The 10,493-nt window shown below is 42.7% G+C and overlaps 1 protein-coding gene across 2 annotated transcripts; it reads left to right on the forward strand.

Moving 5' to 3' along the window:
• The first annotated feature begins 7,043 nt into the window (after window positions 1–7,043).
• Window positions 7,044–9,982, forward strand: LOC310674536 (uncharacterized protein). Of its 2 annotated transcripts, none has more exons than XM_083433828.1 (3): window positions 7,044–7,183; window positions 8,608–8,724; window positions 9,799–9,982. In XM_083433828.1, exons 1-3 carry the CDS (start codon window positions 7,120–7,122, stop codon window positions 9,963–9,965), a joined length of 348 nt encoding a protein of 115 aa, XP_083289954.1. In that variant the 5' UTR covers window positions 7,044–7,119; the 3' UTR covers window positions 9,966–9,982. The 2 variants fall into 2 exon arrangements, with proteins under 2 accessions (XP_083289954.1, XP_083289953.1); XM_083433827.1 differs by having other exon boundaries at window positions 7,054–7,183; window positions 8,605–8,724.
• Window positions 9,983–10,493: the final 511 nt, after the last annotated feature.

The raw sequence follows: 10,493 nt of genomic DNA on the forward strand, positions 1-10,493 counted from the left end.
ATACTCCGGTGCGTCTTATAGAGCAAAAAATACGGTACATAGCACTGGCCTCCTAGCTCCGACTCATCCTCTGAGTAATTTGCAGCATCTCCACTGCTGGAAAGTCAGGTAAACACTTCTCCTCCCTGAAGGCTGACACCTGCACATTCTGAGCCCCCAAAGAGCAATAGAACTGTGAGGTGGGCATGAACCTTTTCAAAGAATTCTAAACATCCTGGTGAAGAATGATGGAGACATGTCAGGGAAAACATTTAGACTGATGTGCAGATGGTCAGTGAAGCGAGGAAGCGAGGATTGGTTATACACTGAATTAAAAAGCACATCTCCACAGAACTGAGAGATTGCCAAGCCAATTTCTGGATTCTAAGCCTTCATCTCTCGCTGCTTATAGCTAGGTTGTAGCAGGAGGCTGGGTGCTGAATGTGGTCCTCTCTATATGGCCTCCCAGATTCTTCTTGGCCAGTCCTTCTCACCAAGCCATGTCACCATCTCAGCTGTTTTTGCTCTGCATCCTCTCTCAGTCCGTTTTCCCATTTGGAATGTGTCCTACAGCTCTGGTCATGCCTTTTCCTCCCAGGACAGAGGAATGAGATATATAGCCTTGTGTAGACTAGACACCTGTCATTTAAAGTCATTCCATGCTAGTCTGGCCCTGCCCATATAAAAGATTATATGGTCCTAGCCTTTAAGTTCAACACATAAAAGCAAGTAGAGCCTATCTTCACATTCCCTCTCTCCTTCATTCAGCACAATTTTAGGTTTGGGGAATGATAGTTTGTTGGTTTGTTTGTTTGCACAGTTAGATTAATGTTACAAAGAAGTTTTATAGACTGATTTGAGGGGGTTTTAACTAAAAAAGTGGCATATAAGTTATATGAAATTAACTAAAAATAAACACACAGAAGTCTTCTTAAGTATATCTGTAACACCTGTGAGGTTTGTGCCTAGGGGTGGGGGAGAAACTTGATTCAGTTTGCATTTAAAGGTGAATATACCAAATTTACACTTTGGGAAATAATACGCGACCAGATTCAGGGTCCTCCTTCAAAATTCACTTCTCTCTGAATTTTGCAATACAAGTAAATGTGTAGACTTAGGCATGCTTTCCAATATGCTGAGTCCCAAAATTGGGACAAGCATCTTCCCAGCCGTACTCCAATGTGAGTCATGTGACCACACAAGATTGTGTCACTGGAAAAAGTGGGTTTTATAGAGACGGGATTTTGGTGTGAAATTGAGGTGCCCAAAATAGCTAGCAGGCTCTCATGCAAAGAAAGGGATGTCCTGCTTGCGGAATATGCTTGGGTATAGTATGTTTTACAAATATGCTTATATTAGGAGAAAAATCATATTAAGATGTCAATGAATTTTCATGAGGACTTCCTTTCTGAACAAAAAAAAGTGTCAACTACAGTGGTGCCTCGCAAGACGAAAAGAATCCGTTCCGTGAGTCTCTTCGTCTAGCGGTTTTTTCGTCTTGCGAAGCAAGCCCATTAGATGATTAGCGGATTAGCACTATTAGCGGTTTAGCAGCTATTAAAGGTTTAAGGGATTAGCGGATTAGCTGCTAAAACGCTATTAGCAGCTTAGTACCTTAGAAAAAGGGGGTGAGGAGCGGAAAAAAACCCCCAGGAATCACAAGACATTTTCGTCTTGCGAAGCAAGCCCATAGCAAATTCGTTTTGCGAAGCACCTCCAAAACGGAAAACCCTTTCGTCTAGCGGGTTTTCTGTCTTGCGAGGCATTCGTCTTGCGGGGCACCACTGTAATTTGATGATGTGAAATTAGGAAAATGAGAAACTGAGAGAAATCAAAATCGGCAGATTCAGCCATTACTGATTTTGCTGCTTATTTTCCAGGTTTTCTTCTGCAACCTTATTGGGGGGGAAATAAAAATAATACCAAGACACCAGAATAACATAGTAGCTTTCATTCTTATCAGTTCACGGAATTACAGAGATAGCCACAACTTCAACTTAATCTTCTTGAGAAAGGAAATGGTGAAGGGCAGCCAAAGATGTAAGAATATATATATGCTGGTCTATGTTGAAGTACTTCAGGTGGCTTTAAGACTTTTCTATATATCTTTATTGCACAAGTCACTGTCACTGCAACATTTTACGATGACTTTGGTGTCATCCAAGCTTCCTTCAGCATTGCAGTCTTCATTTCTCCAGCATCCACGTACAATGGAATATAGGTTTCCACCTAAGGGGGGGCATGGGAAAAGAGTGAGCCGTGCTATTTTTACTATAATAATTAATTATTCCTATTATATGTCTAGTCGCCATATACACTTGCACTGGGCTACTAATTGTCAGGGACTGGGCAGAGGAGGAATGGTGGAGACTGCCTCCCCAGCTTGACTCTTCCAGGGAGGAGGAAGAAGACAGTTCAGAATTACAACAAGGGTATGAGGGAGGTAATAGCTCAGAGGCAGACGAGGGGGAAAGTTGGGAAATTATGGGAGAGGAGGAGGATGAAGCATCAGGGGGCAACAGCTGATGGACACTGTGTCTTTAGAAAGCATTCCAGATCCCCCCTGAACCCAGCAAGCCTTGAAAGTAGGAGAGCAAAGAGGACAGAGACAATGAAATTGACAAATGAGAAAGAGACGAGGGGTGGAGATTCACTCAGGACAACAGCATTATCCAAGAGGCTGGATTCTATAGGCTCTCTCTGTAAATACTGAATAAAAAGAGGATGGTAAGAAGTATTCCCCTGTCTTTGTACATTCTTGGGCAACCAGCCGGGAACCGTTCTGTGAAGTGGGACTATTGTCCTTTGTTCTTTCTCTTTGCTGTCTGATGCTTGAGAGAGAGGGAGCCATGTTGCAGTGCTCCATGTGTGTTTATATGTAAATAAAGTAGATTAGCCAAAATGCTGAGTTGCTGATGTCTGTCACACAAGTTGCACAAACTTTGCAGATCCCTGAGTGTGTCGGTGCCAGTTGGCATCGGTCACTGTGATGTTCGGGCTGAAGAAAGCTTTTGAAGTTCCTGAACGATCGACCAGGAGGGAGAGAACATGCCAAGAAGAAGAAGAAGAGTTTGATTTTGATATCCCGCCTTTCACTCCCCTTCAGGAGTCTCAAAGCGGCTAACAATCTCCTTTCCCTTCCTCCCCCACAACAAACACTCTGTGAGGTGAGTGGGGCTGAGAGACTTCAAAGAAGTGTGACTGGCCCAAGGTCACCCAGCAGCTGCATGTGGAGGAGCGGAGATGCGAACCCGGTTCCCCAGATTACGTGACTACCGCTCTTAACCACTACACCAGGGTCCTACTTGAGTGTAGGACAAGCTCCTGACAGGCAGAGGCTACAACCTCCCCTCCATCCAAGACTACAATGCCTAAACTGCCACTTGAGCAAATGCTCACCACTAAATGGCTCACGTCGGAAGCCAAGACCTTAAACCTCCCACCAGGTCAGCCAACTACACATTAGTTCCCTCATGGGACAGGTGTACCCCATCTTGTTGGAATGAGGCCTCTCTGTTGAAGGTGATATCAGTGGGCTTAGGATAACCTACCTTTGTAGATTCTGGCTACATTGCAGTTTTTGGTGTCAGGGTCAGCTTCGCAGGTTTCAAAGCCATCGTATTTTTGACACGTTAGATCTGGTGGCATAGACTGGCATTGTCGACACAGCAGAGTATCTAAAAGACACGTGTTTATAATAATAGCTATTCCAAAACAAAGCTTCAGCTGAGAATGAAATACACATGCCACACAACCACATTTCTTGCAGTTTTCCCTACAAAGAGCAGAAATGAAATTCTTTAACTGATCTTCCAAATAAAGCTTCTCAATAAATAGAACAAGAGCACAAATGGGCAGCTATATTAACAGGCAAAGCATGTAAAAGTTTAATGTGCATAAAATGCTATGTTTGTGTGTATTGTGTATAGAGGTCCTGCGCTGCCCAGATGACAAGACACCCCCCTTCGGCCTCGCTGATGTGGTCCAAAGGAAAGCAAAACAATATATATTTGGCACCAGCTTGGCTGCAGGAGTTGCCGGAAGGATATCAGTTCCCACCATCTTAGGGTCTCCAGTCTGGATTTTTGCAGGGTTTACCCCTTAGCCTTTTCTTCTCTCAAATATGTCCTGCAAGGTGACAGGTACTAATTTTTATTTTCTTGGGGCTTACTCCCAAAGACTTTCAGTGTTTATGTTAATCAGTAACTCATCGCTTAGAATTTGGATCTCTCTCTGAAGTTGCTAAGATATTGAAGAAGCAATTTTCCTATCTGACTCTTTCTATGGGACCAGAGAGAGAATAGTTATTGGATGATATTAAGAAGTAAGAACTTAAAACTGGACTACATTGCTAGTTGTTTAAGAGCAATGAGTTGATTTGTATTTTCAACATTTTTGTAACAAATTTAAAGGCAGGTTGCAGGAAAACTTTGGAATTCTTTGTTGGTTTGAAGAGCTTATTGATTCAAACTCTGTACAATATATTTATTTGATTTGATTATTGTATACTTATTGTTATGACCTTACATGTTATGATTTCCTCCTTGTTCTCTACCTTCTCTCTCTCTCTCTCTCTCTATATATATATATATATTGTACCTGCACATAATTCATATACAGTGGTACCTCGGAAGTCAAACGGAATTCATTCCAGAAGTCTGTTCAACTTCCAAAATGTTTGGAAACCAAGGCACGGCTTCCGATTGGCTGCAAGAAGCCACAGAAACCGTGTTGGATATTCAGGTTCCAAAGAACGTACGCAAACTGGAACACTCACTTCCCGGCTTGTGGTGTTCAGGAGCCAAAACATTTGAGTCGCAAGGCATTCATCAGCCAAGGTACGACTGCACATCTCTTTATTGTTGATGAGATTAAATAAATCTTATGAGTGGAGTCCAATTTCTCTCCAGGCTATGAAAATTTTGGTTCTATTACAAAAAGAGAAGGAAGGAGTCGCTGTTTATGTAATACACACTTGCTGAAAAGTCTTTATCCTGTGCCTTGCCAATGCAACTTACCTCCAGGTGTGAGGAGCAGGAGAGCACAGATTGCAAGGAGCAGGATCTGATCCTTTATGCTCATATTAGAATCAGAAGGGTTCTGGGCAAAGTCCTAGCTCATAGAGGTAAAAAAACTGATCTCCGCTCCCTGCCCTTTAACCTCTCTGATAAAATGCATGCAAAACCCTCTAGAAGATACCCTGTCTTTATAAGATGGAGAAATGAAACGGCAGTTGACCATGAAATCATAACCTGGCCACATGAATATGAGATATGGAATATGAGATATGAAAGCAGGAGAGAGAGAGCTTTGAAAGCTTTATTGTATTTTTTTGTTTGTTTTCTAAATGTTCTTTGATGGCTTCTGGGTGCACTCATAAGTTACACTTCATGGAATTCATTGAAATCAACTATACCTAATAGTGCAAGTAAATGTTTATGGACAGGAGTTGGATCATTATGATCAGTGATATTTCAGTTTCTTGGGACAGGCTGAGCTGTGCATCAGCTGAGCATTCACCATTCACCCTAAGTACAATGTGCATGTGTTGTTGTTGTTTAGTCGTTTAGCCGTGTCCGACTCTTCGTGACCACATGGACACCATGACTTTGGTGTCATCAAAGCTTCCTTCAGCATTGCAGTCTTCATTTCTCCAGCATCCACATACAATGGAATATAGGTTTCCACCTAAGGGGGGGCATGGGAAAAGAGTGAGCCGTGCTATTTTTACCATAATAATTAATTATTCCTATTATAGGTCTAGTCGCCATATACACCTGCACTGGGCTACTGGTTGTCAGGGACTGGGCGGAGGAGGAATGGTTACTGATTGTTGTTGTTTAGTCGTTTAGTCGTGTCCGACTCTTCGTGACCCCATGGAACAGAGCACGCCAGGCACTCCTATCTTCCACTGCCTCCCGCAGTTTGGTCAAACTCATGTTTGTAGCTTCGAGAACGCTGTCTAACCATCTTGTCCTCTGTCGTCCCCTTCTTCTTGTGCCCTCAATATTTCCCAACATCAGGCTCTTTTCCAGGGAGTCTTCTCTTCTCATGAGGTGGCCCAAAGTATTGGAGCCTCAGCTTCACGATCTGTCCTTCCAGTGAGCACTCAGGGCTGATTTCCTTAAGAATGGAGAGGTTTGATCTTCCTGCAGTCCATGGGACTCTCAAGAGTCTCCTCCAGCACCACAGTTCAAAAGCATCAATTCTTCAGCGATCAGCCTTCTTTATGGTCCAGCTCTCACTTCCATACATCACTACTGGGAAAACCATGGCTTTTACTATACGGACCTTTGTTGGCAAGGTGGTGTCTCTGCTTTTTAAGATGTTGTCTAGGTTTGCCATCGCCTTTCTGCCAAGGAGTAGGAGTCTTTTAATTTCGTGACTGCTGCCACCATCTGCGGTGATCATGGGGCCCAAGAAAGTAAAATCTCTCACTGCCTCCATTTCTTCCCCTTCTATTTGCCAGGAGGTTACTGATTAGGCATTGGTAAACCTGGTTTTAGTGACCCTGGGGGGGTTGATGTGCATCAGCAGGGCTCCCCCTACTGATGGTTAACCCTTGTGAGACTTCCTGCAGGCAGACAGGAGTCAGATATAGTTGGTTCAATTCCAGTCCCAAAGCCAATACTGCTCACATTGGCTAACCAAGAAAGTTGTGGCCTAAATTTTGCCCATATATGGTGTCCATCTGTCATTATTCAACATAAGGGGGAAGCCTCGGGGTCTTGGCATGCAATTACATTCAGTCCCAAGATAGCATTGGAGTGGGGAATGGTTTTATGTGTGGGCATTATTTATAAACTTTAGTAGGAACAGTTCTGGATCAGGATCTGGAGCAAATATTAAATGCTGTAACTCATTCAAATTAATTTTAAAAATAGGATTCATAGTTAATTATATACACGTAAATGCACTTATAATTGTGGGGTTGTATATTTACAGCTTCTTATTTTGTCCACAAGTGGGCTGATAGGACCACACTGCAGTCTCTTTGATCCTCTTCAGGGGACAGGATGTTCTCTTGGATTCTTTTGGAGATGTCTCTTCATGGGGATAAAAGGAAGCCTCTTCTCCAGTTTGCTGAAAGCCAGTGTGACTTGAGCTGTGCTGTGACCACAGAACCCTCTCGATTCCAAGATGGCCCCGAAGAATCAGATCCTGCTCCTTGCAATATCTGCCTTTCTCCTCCTCACATCTGGAGGTAAGGTCCATTGACAAGGGATCGGAGAAGGGTTTTCACACAGAAAGCAATTCCTAAGTGAAGACCTGGCAAAGAAAGGAATCTCATTTCAAAAATTGGAGAAGATTGGTTGTTCCACATGCAAAAATGGCAGGGCCAATTTAGGCGTCATATTTGTTTGTTGTAGAAAAACATGAGGGAAATTTAGCCAAATATTCAATCCAATCCAGCTGTATGTAAAAAATTATCTGCTGGAATTCAGTGTCTATATATGTATGCAGAAAGCTGGCACAGTACAGGCAAAAGATAGGAGTTCATTAAATCATAAGGTAGGTTCCAACTAAGGATGTTTCACCCCTCCCATTGCAAGAATCTGCTGACAATGCTTCAGAAAGGAGGGGGCGAATTTTGCTCATCGCTTCTTCCGCTCCAGCCTGTGGGAGTCTGAGTGTATATAGATAAGGTGACTGCTCAAGCAGCTGTAACACTCATGTAGTCCAGCGCCTCCGATTAGTTTTTAGTTAGTTTATGCAGTAGCTGTAGAGAATAAAAGAAGTTATACTTCAGAGCTGTCGTTCGTGTGATTCATACCTGCTGTACTCCACTGACTTTTGGAACTGAGTTTGGTGCTCACAGCTCTAAGTTGTGAGTCCACAGCACTTAGACCTGCTCCATGCAGTGGAAGGTCTCTGGAAGTGCTTTCCCAGCTCACCTGGCCCAGTCAGGGCTGAAGAGGTCAAGCCCAGTTGTTGGCACTGGCTCAAAGGCGAAGCTGACACCAACAAAGTCATCTGTTAGTGCAAGGATTTCTGCCTCAGATGCAACCTGTTGCTTGCTCAGTGCTCATGGCCCATGTCCAAGACCTATCTCCATTCTGATCACTTCCTCTGGTCACTCAACCTCTTTGTTCCTTAGTGTTCCTTAACAACATTCCTCTTCTTGTCTGTCAGCCCACTCGACCTCACAGCTTAATCTTCCCTGTTATGTCTGAACAGGTCCTTCATTCTCTAGTCAAGTGTTCTTCAGACTTGGGTCAGCAGATGTTGTTGGGTGGATAACATCCTCTCAATCTCCCTAGTCAGCTTAGCCAAGGGTCAGGGTCCAGAGATGATGGGAGCTGCACTCCAACAACATTTAAGGATCCATAGTTGAAGAACAATGCTCTTGTTCCTTTGATCCACAGACTTCAGTCAAGATGAGTTTCTACTTCCTCACAAAAGCTAAATTCTTTACGCAGTGGCATGACAGTGACTCAGCCAGAAGGGAAAGCCCAGGGATGATGAAAATGGGTGACATTTCACCTGGATGACCTCTGGCCTCAGGGTTTCTTTTCTGCTGTATACATGAAGTATTGTAACAAAATTTGTCAGGTGGTTTGGTCCTTTCTTAGCTGAGATTTGGGTTGGCAAGAGATTTGATCATGTACATTTTGTCTTCCCAAGCAGATGCTTTGTTATGTACGAAAGGGAAAACCAATGTTCTAACCAGTGAGGCTGGTGAACGAACTGTCTGTGAAGTGCCGTCTGGATCAAATGCCTGCTATACTCTGCAGGAGTTTCGAGGTAATCTATATTCCAGAGCTCCAACTGCATATACCCAAACTGTTGGAACTCATCTCCCCAAACTTTCTCTTCTTTTGTTTTAATAAAACAGAGAGGGAATTCTTGCTGCAAAAATACTAGTGTTCCCTCAAAAGATGGTGAGGGGGGAATACAGTCCCAGAAGCCCACTGTTAAGCATCTACTTCTTCCTGCCTATTGAAGCCGCACAGCACAGCACAGCACAGTCTCAGATCCTCCCACTCTGGAGGATTTGAGCCTGGGTGGTTGGTTTTTGCACTTTCATGAATGTCTTCCTTGCATGCAGGGAATCTGTTTGCAAAGCAGAAAAACTGCACAGGATCCTCCCACATAACTGGTAGCATAAAGACAAGCTAGATTGATCCTGCAAGGTGCACGCCTTGGTCCAAAGTACAGCAAGTTTGTCTTGGGCCAGGGTTAAAGTCCTCTCTGAGCAGTTGACCCTTTTCCCCTTATCTCATCTCTGGAGGAAGGAGAATGCAAGTAGCTTACTCAAGGTGTATCTCATGAGGACATGCAAATTTTAGACATTTTATGTTGGCTGGTTTTAAGAGGGGAGGGAAACAACCCACCATCCACTTTATTTATTTATTTATTTATTTATTTATTTATTTATTTATAATTGATTTCTTGACAACATCAAAAAATGCAAACAACCAAAACAAATTATCAGAATTTTAAACCATATAGCATGACAGCCTGGAAGACCAAAATACAAAGATACAGTGTGCCTCCAAAGGGACAATAAAATATGAACTCGAACTCATATAAAGATTCCTTTTGCAAATAATAAAGAGTATTCGCCATCTGTAAGTTCCATTATTATTGAGAATAAAAGTTCAATATAGCCTTAAATGAGCCAGCCATTTGTGTATACTGACGACACAAAGCGCTCGTGTGCCTCAGTACAAGTATAGGAAATAAAATATATGAAATATATGAAAAAAGTCATTTGAGCTGTGCCTTTAAGATACTTTAGTTTATGAGATACCTATTCAAGAAGGGCAATTTGTCAAACCCTTTCTTTCCTTATTTTCTCTCTGGATCTTGTTCTAGGAGGAGCGCTGTCTGTAATACACCAAGACTGCTGTCTCAACTGTAAGCCACCTGTAACTAGTACATTTTGTGATACCAAAGGCGAATATCTAGAACGGAACGTGGCCATCAAAATTGACTGCTGTGACGACCGTGACTATTGTAATATAATTGGAGATGGGCAATAAACCTAAACATGCATGGACCCTTTCCTTTCGACCACTTTTTCTTTCTCCCAATCAGATTTCATAAGGATCCCACAGGTAGAACTTGTGAAACAGACTCTTTGTGAGACTGCATCTGAAGATGGAGTGAAACCTTCAGTTTCTTGAACAATGTAGTCACCTGGTCATTCAATTGGTAAACTTTGCCAAGGCTCAAGCATTTTTGAAGGGAGATACTTTAGTTTAAAATGAATTATAGTAATTTATATCTAATCCAGAAGTAATTCTAAAGAATAATAATAATAATAATAATAATAATAATAATAATAATAATATCCCTCCCAAGTTTCTATAAAAGGACTGGCAGCCCCACTTGAGCAGTTTCCCACTCTCTCTCCTGTTGTCAAGAGGACATTCCAAGGAGATGCCCCAACAACCCTGATAGAATCATCTGTCTGTTCTGAGCATGCCCAGACCTGTTTTCATGAAGGCCCGATCTCCCTAGCTTTCAGCATGGAGAGAACTTTGAGCATGCTCTGGTAACCAGAGAAG

The sequence above is a fragment of the Podarcis tiliguerta genome (assembly GCF_965153285.1).
Source record: "Podarcis tiliguerta genome assembly, chromosome: 3".
Classification (NCBI taxonomy): domain Eukaryota; kingdom Metazoa; phylum Chordata; class Lepidosauria; order Squamata; family Lacertidae; genus Podarcis; species Podarcis tiliguerta.